Genomic DNA, 16,925 nt, shown 5'->3' with positions numbered 1-16,925 from the left:
GTTTTTGTTGTATTTGCTATTGTATTGTTGTACTCGGGGTATTCTAGCTGCCAACTGTGGTATGCTAGTTTGTAAGTTGATGTATTCTTCAAGGGTTCCGATTGTATCTGTATGGTCACACTAGGACTCGGAACCGTACTGTCCTCTCAGGTCTTCTTCACACTTGTACTTGTGTTTGATCTGCACTTCGTTGTACGTCGCTCTGGATAAGAGCGTCTGCCTTGTAATGTATTGCAGTGTAATATGAGGCCTTGCATATAATCTTAGGTTTGACTGATATGTGATATATGTTAAATAGTGACTTTCAGGTAGACTGCTGTGTGGTTTTGGGATCTGTGGGAGAAGTGGTGACATGTATGATGAGGGTAGTGACTCTATCCTCTCTCTTGTCTCTCCAGTGTCTCTGCTAAAGAATCTGAAGCACGCCAATATCGTCATCTTACATGACATTATCCACACGGACCAATCGCTCACTCTCGTCTTCGAGTACCTGGTGAGTCACCACGCCACCCCTGGATCACTGGGTTGGTTAACGCTGCAGCTAACCTGCAGGCTAGTAACCTGTGACCCCTCTCCCACTCAGGACAGTGACCTCAAACAGTACCTGGATAGCTGTGGGAGCCTGATGAGCATGCACAACGCTAAGGTAAGCAGCTGGGAGTGTGGCCTGCAGTCTGAGTGCACCCCACAGGTGATGTGCTGTTCCCCTTCTACAGTCTACTGTGGGCTGCCCAACCCTGCTCCTGGAGATCTACCATCCTGTAGGATTTCACTCCAATCCTAATAAAACAAACCTCATTCAACAGCTTGAGCAGGGCTGTCCAACCCTATTCCCAGACATCTATTGTCCAATAGGCTTTCATTCAAATCCTAAGAAAATAAACCACATTCAATAGCTGGAGCAGGGCTGCCCAACCCTGTTCCCGGAGATCTACCATCCTGAAGGTTTTCACCACAGTCATAATAAAAGAAACTTAATTTAACAGCTAGAGATCTCTTTGAGCTGCTTATCAGCTGTGCCAAATTACAGTTGAAATGAAAATCTACAGGATGGTAGATGTCCGGGTACAAACACCCATATCATGATGCTTTTTCACAACACCGTAACTGTGTTCGACCAGTGAAAATCTCCTGAAAGGAGACGATCAGATCATTTGCGCATTTCAACGCTCAAGGCAATTTCAAGGCTCTTTGTTACTCCACGTCATTAGACGAGACAAGCGCTTGCATTCGCACATAGGCTCGTCCCACATTATTCTCAATCAGCCATTTCAGGTTTTCCCCCTTTTCTGCTTTTCCGTTCCGTTAATCTTGCTTTGTTAATATCGCAATACGATATTGCACAGAAGAATCAACAGCGTAGACGCTGCCTGCCGTGGATTTACTTTTCCCTTTTTTTGTGCTTCATGATGGAGCCGATTGTCTCCATGGTTACAGCCACTTTTCCGGAGACAGCTAAAGGAATGTTCTAAGACACAGACATTACCACTCTGTCTCTCAGGCGTTGATAACTGAACAGATATGTATCAGATATTTTAGATATTTCAGATATTTCTATCAGTAGAAATAAACGCCTGGGATCGGTGTAAGGATTTGCTCTATTTTTGCCGCTTCTGATAGCACTTGTGTAAAGCCATTTTTAACACTGCATGCTTTTACTGCTCCTTAGTTTAAGTAGATCAGTCGAATCCAGGAAAGAAAATGGGTTTTTTAATCCTGAGAGATTTCACAAATAAATCAATCTCATGGCTTATTTCAGCCTTTTGGATCATTGCGTATGCATTGAACTGGCACGCTTATCCACAGCAACTTACACAACTTGTATTTTTCATATTCTTTTGAGGCTAGATATATATATATTTGGGTTGGTTTTTGAGCTTGCTTATTGTATTTTAATTAGTGACGGTATTTTTCTCTGACCCTCTCTCTCTTTGTCCCTCTCCCTCCCTCTCGTTCCCTCTCTCTCTCTCTCTCTCTCTCTCTCTCTTTCTCTCTCTCTCGCTCTGTTAATCTGTAGATCTTCATGTTCCAGTTGCTCAGAGGCCTATCATACTGCCACAAGCGTAAGATTCTCCACCGCGACCTCAAGCCCCAGAACCTGCTGATCAACGACAGGGGCGAGCTGAAGCTGGCTGACTTTGGTGAGAGCTGTGTCACTTGTCTGTCCTTAATTTGTCAGTTTTAGTGGTTTGGGCAAAATCTCTGGTGACTGGTGCTTCAGCTTGCTTTCACACTCCAAATACCGGAGTTCTGTTCGGAAAGAAGATAGCACTGGGAGGGCATTGAGTGCTAGACGATAATCCAGCTATCCATGTATTTTGAAGAACGGAGACCAACAATGTCATCTCACGCGGGAATATTGAGCAGCAATATGAAGGCTAATTTTACCGACAATTTGTTCTTTGATGTGCACGTTCCTGAGCATCCATCACCGCAGTACTTGGTGGGAGTGCTCCACCCGACACCACCAGTTGCAAATAGGATATGTTTCCAGAATAGCAATTATGTGCAAATATATGATTGGATCGTATATGTAATATGTTTTCAGGGGGCAGAATTGGGGTTAGTAACGCAGGGACCGGTTGTACACTGTGTCATCAGCCATTCACATACTGTAAATACTGATGACAACCGTGCAGTAAACACTCCTCCCCTGTTTGCGGTTGCGGGATGCCGTCTCAGCTGAGTGTGCGGGCTGCCGCCGGTCGAGTGCCAGGGCGGGTAAATGACCGTGAAATCGTAATTGCGCTCTCGCTATGCTCGACTGAACTGCCAATCTGTTCCTGCCCCCGCCCCCGCCCCTGCCCCGCCCAGGCCTGGCTCGAGCCAAGTCTGTCCCCACCAAGACGTACTCCAACGAGGTGGTGACGCTGTGGTACCGCCCCCCGGACGTGCTCCTGGGGTCCACAGAGTACTCCACGCCCATCGACATGTGGTGAGTCGACACCCCAAAAACTGCTCCTGTCACATTAGGAAATGCAGAGTGAAAATGCACCGAGTGAAAACTCAGAACGTAAACTCACAGACATACTTATGATCCAGAATTTGGTCTAATGGCTACAGTGCTACTAGCATTATACTAAATGTTTGCACTGATAGGGGAATACATATTTGAGTTTTCCTTGAACTGAGGCTTTGTGAATATTAATTAATTAATTAATCAATTAATTAATGTCTTCTACTTCTGTAACCACAGATAAATACATAAACGAAATATGAATTCTAAAATTCAATTTCATGTTAATAATATACACTCTGTGAGCACTTTATTATGTATTTATTCGACTTGGTCTTCTGTTGCTGTAGCCTATCCATTTAAGAGGTTTGACTCATGTTGAGAGATACTCTTCTGCATACCACTATTGTAATGCGTGGTTATTTGCATTACTGTCACCTTCCTGTCAGCTTCGACCAGTCTGGCCCTTCTCTCTGATCTCTTTCATTAACAATGCGTTTTTGCCCGCAGAACTGCTGCTCAAGTTTTTTATTTTTCAAACCATTCTCTGCAAACTCTAAAGACTGTTATGCATGAAAATCACAGGGGATCAGCATACTCAAACCACCGTCTGGCTCCAAAAATCATTCCACGGTCAAAGTCACGTACCGTATCTCTTCCCTATTCTGACATTTGGTCTGAACAACAGCTGAACCTCTTGACCACGTTTGCATGCTTTTATATATTTAGTTGCTGCCACATGATTGGCTGATTAAACATTTTACATTACATTACATTATTGGCAATTGGTAGAAGCTCTTATCCAGAGCAACGTACAGTTGATTAGACTAAGCAGGAGACAATCCTCCCCTGGAGCAATGCAGGGTTAAGGGCCTTGTTTTCCAGTTTAAGAGGATGGTTTTCTTGGCGATAGCTAGGGCAATGAGTATAGGTTTGGTATTTTGATTTGGTGGGTTGATTGTTGAGAGGTCTCCTAGTAGACAGAGGGATGGACAGAGTGGAATGCTACAGCTCATAATGAGAGATATTTGGTTTATGACTTGTTTCCAGAAATGGTGAGTTGGTGGGCAGAGCCAGGTAGAGTGGAAGTAATTATCTGGGGTATTCAAATAGCAGTGAGTGAGTGTCTGAGTCCACAAATCCCATTTTAAACATCTTTTGGTGAGTGATATGAGTTCTGTGAATGACCTTGTATTGTATAAGTTGCAGGTTAGTATTGGTGGTCATCGTAAAGGTGTTCCTACAGATTTGAGTCCAGAAGTCTGAATTGTAGCTGAGTGATAAGTCTTTTTCCCAGGCTTGGATGGGGAGGGATATTGTTAGGTCTGTGGTTGATATTAGTTTGTATAATTTGGAGATAATTTTTTTGGGGTTGATTATTTTATTAATTTCATCCATTAGCGGAGGTGGTTGTAAGTAGTTGTTCATTATTTTCATTTTATATTTTAAACTGGAGGTATTGCTCTTTCCCAATATTATACTTATGGACCAAATCCTGGAAGTTGATGAAGGTGCCATCCTGAAAGATGTGTTGAAGATGTGTGATACCTTTTTGTTCCCATCAGGTGAAGGAGAGTGGTGTTTTGTTAATCAAGAAGTCAGGATTGTGCCATATTGGAGTGTATTTGCATGGGGTCATTGTGAATTTAAAGATTTTGTTAATTTTCCACCAGGCATTCAGAGTTGTTGAAATGACAGTGTTTTTGAAGCAGTTGTGGCGTTTTATAGAGGCACTGAGGAATGGTAGATCGGAGATGGAAATTTCTTTACATTCTGATTGTTCTATTTCTATCCATGGGTTGTCCTGTTGGTTGGGATGAATCCAGTTTGTGATGTAGTTTAGCTGGTTTGCCAAATAATATTGATAAAAGTTTGGGGCTTCCAGTCCTCCTTGAATTTTGAGTTTCTGTAAGGTAGAAAGTTTGATCTGGGGTCTTTTATTTTTCCAATAGAATTTAGTTGTGATGGTGTTTAATGAACTAAACCATTTTGTGGTGGGCTGGGTTGGAATCATTCTGAAGAGGTAGTTAATTTTTGGTAGTATGGTCATTTTTACAGTTGCTATTCTGCCAATTAGAGATAGTGGTAAGTTTGTCCAACGGTTTAAATCATCTTCAATTGTATTTATTAACGGAATGAAATTAAGGAGGAACAACTGTGACAGAGTGCGCCGAGTCAGTGAACGCGGTGAAAAATGTTGTTGATGATGTCCGGTTGGAGTTTAAGTTCTCGCTACATGAAGTCTTTAATTAATGCTTCTGGGTTGTCCGGTGTAGTTTCTGGAATCCCTGAGAATATTAAATTATCACACATGCTTCTGCTTTGTATGTCGATGATGGTTTCTTTGATTGTTTTATTTTCTTTCAAGACATAATCCATTTGGCTAGAGAGAGTTTTTGCCGTCGTTTGGAGTTCGCTGTTATCTTTTTGAAGCGTGTCAATCTGGTGGTGAGTGTAATCAAGGCTAGCACACAGCTCTTTTATCTCTTGATGAACTAAACCAAGGACATCTAATTTTTTGTTAATAGAAGTGAGTACACTGACCTCGATTTCGGTGGAGATAAGATAATCTGTGCTGATGGAGGAGTCAGCCTCCACCACATAGTTTCCACTGCTGAGGCCTGTTTGTATGGGTGAATCTTGCAGTTTCCTCCTTAAAGAAGGCAGATAGTGCCTTTCAGCAAACATAAACCACGCTGAGCTTTTTATTGACTTTTTTTGGAATATATTGAACGGCGTTGCAATAAAAAAAATGTTGAAATGAACGGAGTTCCTCTCCAAACGTGCGACAGAGGACTTCTCCTGGTCAATCTTTGACCAGGGGCACCGGATGTGTACGTGCGCTTGCATTTCATCTCTGGTTATGCATTATGGAGGAACAGTTGGGTTAAATAAAACACCACCATCCTGTCTGTCAGACGACTCCTCCGGCAGGTGTCTGAAATATTCAAGGAGCAAGCCGTTTAAAGCAGCTTAGCTGCGGGAGACACCTGCATTTACAGAGAATATTCCCTCAAATTAGAGCTGAATCAGTGATGTTCTATCCAGAATATCCAGATATTCTCAGAGGCTTGAGATGAATTGAACGAGGTGACTGCTCCTGAACATGGCTCCGGGCCATAGTTTCAAATCCAGGCTGTGTGCTTCGGCACTTCTTGACATTAGTCAACACTGTTCACCCGGAAGCAATGTACAACAATGACAAACATCAAACCAGATTTTGAATGACGGTTAATAATTAATATGATACGTGATGTGATAGGGTGGTTATTCCTTAGACTCCTTTTCAGAGTTTTTTTTAGGAGTTCTTTTGGGAGGTTATATCCAAATTTTGCAATTTCCTGTTTTTGTGACAGTGACAAGCTATAACCCAATACAAATGAAATGTGCAGGCCTAATTCATTTTATCTCCTGTTGAGAACAATGGTAACTGCCTCGGCTTTAGACTATGTGTAATCAGAGCGGGGTGATATGTCTTGTGTGTGGACAGTCTCTCTTGTTTGCTGTCCCTGAGATGGTGTCTGTGGTCCCGCTTTCAGGGGGGTGGGGTGCATATTTTATGAAGGATGGTCTCTGTGTTGTGCCTAAGACAGTGTCTGTGCTCCTGCTTTCAGGGGGGTGGGGTGCATATTCTATGAAGTGGTGACGGGCCGTGCCATGTTCCCAGGATCCACCGTGAAAGAGGAACTGCACCTCATCTTCCGCCTCATGGGTATGAACACACACCACCTTCTCACACAAAGACACATGCCAATGTGGCCTAATAATAAAAATAATAATAATAATAATAATAATAATAATAATAATGCATATTAAGAATAGCTATTATTATTAATAGCACTTTTCATCTTGAAAGCGAAAGGTCAGTAAAACTCTGCTCAAATAAAAATGTGTAGCACCCTCCTTGGTGAAGCTCAGCAGCAGCATTTTGTACCAGACTGGTCTGAGGCACTTTGCTGCCCTCGCTGAATCAGCCAATGAGCAAGCGGCAAGACAAGTGTTACAACAAAGAATATCTACAGTACATCAAGGTTGCCCAACCCTGCTCATGAACTATCATCCAGTAGGTTTTCTCTCCAACCGCTGGAGATCTTGTTGGCCTGCTAATGGCCTGCTAATGAGTCTGCCAAACTGGGGTCGGAGTGAAAACCTACAGGACGGTCCATCTCCAGGTACAGGGCTGGGCAGCCCTTTACTGGACACAGCTCCTGATTGATTAAGCAGTGCTGTTCTAACACAGAGGCAGTGAGTGAGGTCGTAACACAGTGGAGCCCACGGGCTTAAACTGAATAGCGTCATTACCAGGCTGGCTCTCATACTAATTGCTGCTGTACATGAACCAGATCTTTTATTTGACATTTCTTTCGATAAATGTCCTGCATTTTCCGGCTGTCTAATGGCTGGCTCTGGCTCAGGATACCTTCAATAATTATTCCTTTTGTGAGTCTCCTTGCATTAATTTCCCATCACAGTGTGTGCTAATCACCCAAATTTTCTTCAGTCACTTCATATTTAATAAGGTAACCATATGTTGCAGAGGTTAGGTAAGTGCTCTTGTCATCACAAGGTTGCCGGCTTTAATCTGTGGCAAAGCAAAGCTGTTGTACCCTTGATCCAAGATACTTAACCTGCAGGGCTCCAGCGCACATTGCGCTGTTTTAATGGATATATGTACTAAAATGTGAGAAACTGAAGGCAGCTTGCCCTGGAAGAGAGAGTCTGACACAGAAATGAACGATCTCTTTTAATGTGTGATGCATTCTTGAAATATTGTTGCAATTGAACCATTAGTCTAAAATTAGTTGAATTTTGAATTGTTTGGACAAAGGCCTTTTCCTAATGATGCAAGAGTGCCAATGATAAGAGAGCTGAACATCCTGAACATCCTCAGGTTAAAACTGTGAAGATGCAGCCGGATGTTGCACAAACACATTTGGGAGTTGTTGGTTTTTTTTGGCTGAGTTGCAAAACCCAGACCCCGTATTTCGAGACCGTAACTAGAGACTACATCCGTGTTTCCCGGTGAAAGATCCCAGTTTAATTTTAACAGCTTTGTCGCACTGGGCCCTGGGGGCGGTGGACGTTTCACCGTTTTACCGTCAATGAGTCACCTCTGTGTCAGGAGGTACGCCATAAAGGAAGTGAGAAAGAGTGGAGGGGTGTTAATCAATGTCCTTTATCAAAACAGCCATCTCCCTCAAACCCACGCTGAGGAGGACACAACCCCTTCCTGTCTCCACACTGTCCCATATACAGCCCAACACACTTTTTCTAAATGTTATTTAACCCTTTCAGGTGTGAGATCACACATCTGTGATTTGATATGCGATAGTGTCCTTAACTGAAAGGGTTCACCTGAGACTCTTTTGGAGTGGTGACCTGGGGGATCAGTGTGAGTGAGGCATGCGGGGGATTGTGGGATTGTGCAAGCAGACAGATCTATGGAGGTGATTGGGTGGATTAGAGAGCCAATGTTTCTGTTTAAATCTGGCTAGGCACTTTGACTGCAGATAACACCCACTATTCCTTTGAAAAGTGCTGTGAGAACTTTTCAGACTCACTATTGACAGCAGTGAGTCTGGATCTCAGTTAAATGACGGAAAAAATAAATCTGAAGCCTCCTCCAGCACAGTGTTCCCCTCATAGTACTGGGGCACTGGATTGGCGTTTGGTCCCGGGGGAGAGCGCCCCCCACTGGCTCACCAACTCTTCTTTCAGCTGGACCCTAGTTTTCCCATGCCTCCCATCTGAGCACAACTGCCAGGGACGATTCTAAGTTGAAATGGAAAAGTGCTGTGTTTAACCATCTTGATCACTATCTTATGTAAATTCAGGCAAGCAGACAAACAACAGCTCAGCCTTAATACAGCTGATTCATAATGTAGGCGTCTGGTGCTTTCCGAGGGTTTAAGAGGATAGGGAAATCGAGAGAGGGATTTTCTAATGCGCCAGACTGAATCAGGCAATTCCCCAAAGGACAGACAAGTGAAAATAGATTGCGTCCTTCGTTTGTGATTGCGTCGTTTGTTTGTGCAGATATTGCTTTGGCTGTTTTGTCTTTTGGTCTGTCACGGCTTTGAGTGGTTGTGCCTTTTCAAAGCTTGATGAATACAAAAACACATTAAATACTCATCGCTAATGTAGCTGTGTGACACAGCTGATGCTGTTCCACTTCCTGCAGTGGAGTGTTCTGATTGGTCATCCTGGTGAAAGCCCATGTTCTGATTCGTTAGCCTGGTGAAAGGCCATGATTACAGAAGACACCTCTTACATGTTTGATGAAGTCTCCCCACGCAGAAGCAGCGAATGCCTTTTTCCTCTCTTCATAAGCGAATGTTTATGGAAATACACGGTCACTCAGATATTTGTCTTTTATTCATATTATAATTTTATGTATTTTTATTGCGGCTGTTTTCCGCACTGCAAGTATTTTAGTCTCAATTTCTTACTTCTATTACTTTTTTGCTAAAAAAGCCAAAAATATTGCCAATGAGGTGAGACAGGTTGGCTCATTTCAAGATTTGCCAATGGTGTTAGGACATTTCACTGGCCAAGCAAGCAGTAACTTAAAACAAGAAAATATTTTCTACTTAAAAATAATATTTTAAGTCTTATTACAAGACAAAAAGAATTAAGTTTAAGTCTCAGACGTCTCTGAAGTCTTAAGATGTTTTTGCCCCGCCCCCCGCCTTTCAGGCACCCCCACGGAGGAGTCGTGGCCTGGAATCACAGCCAATCAGGAGTTCCAGTCCTACCGCTTCCCCCTGTACAGAGCCCAGCCTCTCCTGAACCATGTGCCAAGGTAAACCATGCACACAGGGAAAAACCATGGTACACAAACACTCATGAACCATGCATACAAGGTAAACCATGCACGCAGGATAAAATCAAGGTACACAAACACATAAACCATGCATATGGGGTAAAACCATGGTACACAAACACTTATAAACCAGGCACGCAGGGTAAAACCAAGGTACATAAACACTTATAAACCATGCTCACAGGGTAAAACCAAGGTACACAAACTCTCATAAACCATGCACACAGGGTAAAAGCAAGGTACCCAAACTCATTACATTATTGGCATTTGGCAGATGCTCTTATCCAGAGTGACGTACAGTTGATTAGACTAAGCAGGAGACAATCCTCCCCTGGAGCAATGCAGGGTTAAGGGCCTTGCTCAAGGGCCCAACGGCTGTGCGGATCTTATTGTGGCTACACCAGGATTAGAACCACCGACCTTGGTGTCCTAGTTATTTACCTGAACCACTACACCAGAGGCCGCCCCTTAAACGTATCACATCATGTGATAGTTTGGTTGATTTCAGTGTTTTCTACCTGATGTGATCATATCAGATGTATGGATTTTCCCTGCACTTAACCACATCATGTGATAGTTTGGTTGATTTCAGTGTTTTCTACCTGATGTGATCATATCAGATGTATGGATTTTCCCTGCACTTAACCACCCCCCCCCCCCCCCCCCAACACAGACTCACACTTAATCATACACACACACACACACACACCATACACACAAAGACACGTATTCACACACACACTCATACACATGCAGACACGAATTCACACACACACACATACGCACTGCACTGGACTAAGGGCTGCGCAGCTCAATTGGACATTTTTGTCATTTGGCAGACGCTTTTAATCCAACGCAATTTAGTGCATAAAGTGCATAGGTTCTTCCACAGGTAGGAGTTGGAGGAAAAAAGTTGGAGGGAAAAAAAATTTCAGCAATAAAAACTGGTGTGAAAAAGCGCAACAAAAGCACAAATATTATCCTCAAAGTAAACTATCATCCACAAAAAAACTTAAACTTTGAGATTAAGAGCCCCCAGAGGAAGCTTTTCTATTGAAAAGCCGTGGATTGCACATGCTGTTTCTGGAATAATAATAATGGTTCCAGTGACAGGACAGTGCCGTTTCTGCCTCATGGGATTGTTCTCTTCCAGCAGTGATTCAGTACCGTCCCAGCTGCTGTTTTATTCTGTTTCAGGTTAGACACCGAGGGGATAGACCTCCTCTCTGAGCTGCTGCTGGTAAGAACGGCTTTTTTCTCATAATTTCAGTGCATGTGGCCGATACCACGCTTTCTTTTCTCGTGTTTTTATTGAGAAACAGTTTCTTCCACAGTTTTATGAATTCTCTGAGCTGAATAGGGCAGAGACAAAATTATGAAAATAATTATGCACCACATATAGCAGCACCCTAGTAATTCTGCAGTTAAAAACATTTTTCTCTCTTTCGCATATTTGTTTGGGTTTCTTCTCCATGGGGAGCTGTGGCAGGAGACTTTAAAGAAGCAGGAAAACCCAATTTTCTGAGTCGCATCCAAGCAGCTCCAGAGGCTAGAGAAAAAAGGCTTTCTTCTCCTCTCTTTCATCTTCTCTTCTCTCCCCTCATCTCCTCTGCCCTCCTCGCCTTTGCTCTCCTCACTCTCATCTCCCTCCTTTTTCTCTCCTCTCCTCTCCCCTCCTCTTCTCTCCTCTCCTTTGCTCTCCTTGCTCTCATCTCCATCCTCTGCTCTCCTCTCCTCTGTCTTCCGCCATGTCAGCCACAGTCCACCCACCTGCAGCAACATCTCCCAATTAAGTGAAGTTTCCGGAGAAGAGGGCCTGGGTCTCCCACACGCGCCCCCACACACGCCGCGGCAGGGCTTTGTACTGAAATCACTATCCCTCTGGCTGCTCATCTAAAGAATTTAATTGGGAAACTTTTTCATAAAGAATTGCAAGTGCAGCAATTAAGTAAAGATGTGTTTTTTCCCCAAAATGCCGTAGGACGCTTTAGTACGCCCTTCTTCATTTTTTTCCACGGCTCCCTTGACGATCGCAGGGATGTTTTCAGAAGGAAGCCATTTCTCACAATAAAATGGGCAGAATAATTTCAGATAATTTCGCTACAGGGGAACTGGCAGTGTGAAATGGATACTTTGCTGGACACATGCTAGCAGTGTTAATAGACAGGCTTGCACCAAAGCTTCAGGCTTCAGCTTCAGAAGTGATGCCACTGAAGAGGGCCTGTGTTTAATTAGCCCCAGCTCCCAGAGCTCAGTCAGCACGCTCACCAAAATAGCCAGGAGTTACCAAACATGTGTAATGCAGAATTTAAAAAGACATTATTCTCGAAAAATGGCTGGTTTTCTATCTTTTAACACTGTGATTATCCTAATACCTGTCTTTCACTGAAGCATGTTTCTAACAGTAATCTCAAAATACATTTACACGCCTCTATACACACAAATGCACAGTTTAGACCGAGGGTGCTTGTGGTTGCCTTTCAACCAGCAGCCAATTAAGGCCTAGAGAACAAGGCGTGTGGACTCTTTAGCCAAAGTAACAGTGCTGAAACACCTAAAATCAGCCGACACTGCAGCCCTCCACGATATGCACAGGTGAAATGACTGTCCAGTTTTATTGTTTCATTTTTCTCTGTGTGGTGTCTGTGTCTCTCTTGCAGTATGATGCCAAACAGAGGGTCCCGGCCGAAGTTTCTCTCAGACACCCGTTCTTCAGGAGTCTAGGAGAGCACGTACACACCCTGCCGGACAGTAAGACCATGCCCCGGAGGCCCAGGGCACACAACACAAACACACGACTTTCAGAGAACGAGCGAGCGGGTGTTCAACAGGGGGCACTGTGACACCCCATTCAACTGCTCTCCTGTGCAAATACATTCACAGCTTTGTAACAAAAGCTTCATAGATTCTTAGACATTCCAGATTTCATAAGAAATTATTGTCAAGATGATTTCAGCTCTCTCTTTTAGCCCTGCAGAACATGTTATTTTGAGGTTAGATAGATACATATGGCTTTGTTTTTGAATTAGTGACTTTCTCTCCCACTCCTCTCTCTCTCTCCCTCTCTCCGTAGACTCCTCAGTATTCTCTCTTCCAGAGGTGCAGTTACAGAAGGATCCGGGTTTTCGGGGTTTCCGGGGTACAGGGTTTCAGCAGTCTGGTGAGCTGCCCCTCTGATCCACTCTCCTTTCTGATCCACACACACAAAAACACACACACACACTCACGCACACACACACACACATACACAAACACTCACACACACACACATACACACACACACACACACACACACATACACAAACACTCATGCACACACACACATACACACACACACACACACACACATACACAAACACTCACGCACACACACATACGCACACACACACACACACATACACACTCACACTCACGCACGCACACACACGCACGCACACGCACACACGCACACTCTGCACAGTGTCTCTGCATGTACACTGCTGTACAGACATTCATTTGTGTTTTTATTGCTTTAATTCCTCCAGCTCGTGGAAAGAACCGCAGACAGAGCATATTCTAAGCCCTGAGGCAGACTCTGAAGCCTGGGGAACTCAAGCACACAGGATGTTTTTATGTGTAGCGTCAGACCACGTGTCCTCCTAGGGGGGCGGAGGGGGGCCCCTTTGCCTCTTAAAACTGTCTTCTGCACCATGTGACACATGAATTCAATCATAAGCTTGTACATTTTAATTGACTGACTGATTGATTAACTGATTGATTAGAGAGAGAGAGAGTGAGAGAGAGAGAGAGAGAGAGTGAGAGAGAGTGAGAAAGAGAGAGAGAGAGAGGGCATTCAGTCAGCAAAGTACCTCTAAACATTCTGGATTTGTTGAAAAATTTATATTTCTGCTATATATTTATTAGATTACAAAGAGAAATGTGTACTTATTTTTTGTACCACATAATTGACTTAGCTGCAAGGCTGAAAAGCGAAACTAAAAATCGAATGGAGAGCTAGGGCCCGAGTTGCTTTGTGCAGAGAGTAGAGGAGTGTTTATGAGTCCGGACCCGTCACACAGGAGACTCACTGGAGCCACTAGTGACCGCTGAGATAGAGATCCAACACGGCTGCCCTGTATTACACTGGCAATGTCTGGGTTCATAAAAACAGTTCTCTGTACAAACAACTCGTACATATAGAAGCCTACAGCCTGCCTGCAGTCACATGAGGCTGCTCAGCTGACCTATGGCAGAAAGAGGAAAAAAGCATATTTATTGGGACATTAGTGCCAGTGTGCACACCTGCTGAACTGCCATAAGATGCTGTATCATGGAGATGAGCCTGCACATGGGCAGTGAATATTTTAACGTGTGAGAAAAGAAGGGCCACACAGTCAAATATTTATGTATTTATAACCAGGATTAACAAAGAGTGCAACTGTCCAGTGCAATTTTACAAATGTACTCACTTCTGTTGAATGCAGCCTTGTGGTGACCTGTTCTTGAAGCTAGTTCTTTTTTTCCCATTGGTGAATGCATCAGCTTTTTGTGAATGACTGAGTATAAGCATTTATTTCAAATCGAAAAAAATATTTATTGGGTATTTTTTTATTTATTGTGGTCATAGAAAAGGACTTCCAAATAAAAGAGTATTTTGAAAGCAAAAAAAAATAATATATATATATATAAGTATATATATTTCAGCACAAATGTCATTATTCTTGAAGCAATTCACTAGATGACATGAGACTGTTCTGTTTCTTTAAAAAAATGTGTAGTTACCATCCATGGCAACCATACAGGGTAAATTCACAGTAAAGCTAGCCTGGTATCTAAATGTCATATACTGAATACATACTGTAGAGTACCGATCATACGACAATCAGTATCCATAACCTAATTTACCCAGTGTGCGCGAATTAAACATCCAGAATGCATTGTTGCAGCTCCTCTTAATCACAGATCAGTTGCTGATCTTGTTACTGCAGGTTACACAGTCTTTACACAAGTCATCGATCACTTTGCATATTTGCATATTTGCAATAATAAAGATCAAAACACTTTTTCCAATAATAGATATAGTTATCACACCACACCATATTTACATAAGGTCGCAGGGCGGCACGGATGGTGCAGTGGGTAGCACTGCCGCCTCACAGCAAGGAGGTCCTGGGTTAGTATCCCCGTCGGCCGGGGCCTCTCTGTGCGGAGTTTGCATGTTCTCCCCGTGTTTGCGTGGGTTTCCTCCGGGTACTCTGGTTTCTTCCCACAGTCCAAAGACACGCAGGTTAGGCTGATTGGAGAGTCTAAATTGCCCATAGGTTTATATGCACCTACAGTACTGTGCAAAAGTCTTAGGCTCCTGTATAACATTCTGTACAGATAAGATTCTTTCAAAAATAATTCAATCAAAGGTCCTAAATAAACATACTATACATTTTATATTACATTTTAGTCATCTCAGACAGCCTTGATCAATTTTTTATGTAAAAAGTAGTCAATTGTTTACAGTAATATGTTACTTTTTTAAATTAAATACAAAAATGTCTCTGTAAAATTAAATCTTTTGGAAAATGAATATTTGGAAATCTCAAATGTGTTCTTTTATACTAACACACACAAAAAATAAACATACATATAATAAAGTCTAGGGTGCCTAAGACTTCTGCACAGTACTGTACATTCAGTGCATTAAAAGGAAAACAAGCAGCACAATGCATTTTGGGAATTTGAGGGAGACATGAATAAAGTGAGTTTGTTTTTAACTAAAAAATTTAAGAAACATCAAAATGTTCATTTTTAAAAAGCCATAAATGTTTGAGGAACACCAAAAGGGATGAAATTGGTTCCTTGCTTTTTAGAATGTAGAAGCTTTTCTGTGAAGTTACCTTTTCAAATCAGGCACTAACTTACCAGGCTGTGAATCTACTTGGCAACTCAGAACTTCAGCTGGTGGCTATTTAATGTATTGTAATTCTAAGCAAGGTTCAAGGTAGCATTTAAAAGCATGTCCAGCTTAATTTGTAAGTTCGCCTGATAAGTTGTCAAATCTTGAATTTGGTCCTAAATGTTTCATAAATGTAGTACTATATTATTTTTTTTTGTACCAAATGTGGTATGTTAATATTTTGTGCAGCTCCTTCATTAAGGTGTACTGAAGCTTACAGTAGTGTGACTGTAGTAAGAACAACCCTGATTAAAACCGCAAAGAATAAATGCAATTATTTTTGTGCCGCCATATTTGTACTTGTTTATTTTATTTTTAAAATGTTTTACCTGAGCATGCCAACTGGGTAATAAGTACATTACAGAGGGCACTGAGTGGAAAGTGGCTAATCAGATTCAAACGGCTTCTTTTTAACTACAAAACCCATCATCCGAGCGATGGGTGAACTAAATTTATCCATAAAAGCCGTGTCACTCTCCAAATGAAAGTCCCAGTCCCTGGAGCATTCCTCAGGCCACTCACACCAGCTGTCATATTGTGTTAATGTTCATAAACCAATTCCCTAAAAAGAACGGTAAATCAAGCTAATCATCATTCAAATACCACCTATGCGGAGAGTGGACTATATATTATTTTTATTTTTCATGTTTGTGTTTCCTTTTCTCCTGATAATGTTGCGCAATGTGTGTGACATGAATGAAGTATGCTGTGACCATAACATATTTCCCTGTAAACTGCATTTAGTTATATTGCAGCCACAGGAACACCAGCTCATTGAAATTGCATCAGCTAAGGGGGATCTGTAGAATAAGTAACAAGCATAAAATAAGCTAGGTGCTTTCCTGCTGAATGGCACAGGTGCAGAGTGTCTACTATAGAACATATTAGTGTTAGTGCACTACATTGACATCAGAATGATCAAGAGAATCAAGTTCATTTGTATACTTATCATATAATTAAATAGGAGTAAAATAAATTAAAAACCATGCAGGTGTCCCAAGTCTTTTTTTTTGGAACATAATACCATAAGGTTGTAAAGCACTTTTGGAACATGATACCATATGGTTCAACAGCCCCTTCCATTGATCGTTGATCTGTCTTTCTGTCTTCAGGGTCAAGGGGGGGGGGGGGGGGGGAGTATGAAGAAATATGAGCTACAAGGGCCTTATTCTCCAGACATTGTGTGGAATTGGCTGATGTCAATGTTGCCTGATGTCAAT

The 16,925-nt window shown here is 42.4% G+C and overlaps 1 protein-coding gene across 2 annotated transcripts in view; it reads left to right on the top strand.

The window, feature by feature from the left end:
* Positions 1-15,996, top strand: part of LOC133138495 (cyclin-dependent kinase 18-like) — a 43,157-nt gene extending 27,161 nt beyond the window's left edge. For both annotated transcript variants that reach the window (XM_061257300.1, XM_061257301.1), the window contains 10 exons: positions 399-493; positions 584-646; positions 2,018-2,141; positions 2,815-2,935; positions 6,571-6,668; positions 9,653-9,758; positions 10,977-11,019; positions 12,440-12,530; positions 12,853-12,939; positions 13,304-15,996. In XM_061257300.1, the coding sequence (XP_061113284.1) occupies positions 399-493; positions 584-646; positions 2,018-2,141; positions 2,815-2,935; positions 6,571-6,668; positions 9,653-9,758; positions 10,977-11,019; positions 12,440-12,530; positions 12,853-12,939; positions 13,304-13,338 (863 nt within the window). In that variant the 3' untranslated portion in view covers positions 13,339-15,996. The remainder of the gene's footprint in view (positions 1-398; positions 494-583; positions 647-2,017; positions 2,142-2,814; positions 2,936-6,570; positions 6,669-9,652; positions 9,759-10,976; positions 11,020-12,439; positions 12,531-12,852; positions 12,940-13,303) is intronic.
* Positions 15,997-16,925: the final 929 nt, after the last annotated feature.

The sequence above is a fragment of the Conger conger genome, chromosome 10, assembly GCF_963514075.1.
Source record: "Conger conger chromosome 10, fConCon1.1, whole genome shotgun sequence".
NCBI classification, from domain to species: domain Eukaryota; kingdom Metazoa; phylum Chordata; class Actinopteri; order Anguilliformes; family Congridae; genus Conger; species Conger conger.
This window is presented reverse-complemented; position numbering and strand designations above follow the sequence as displayed.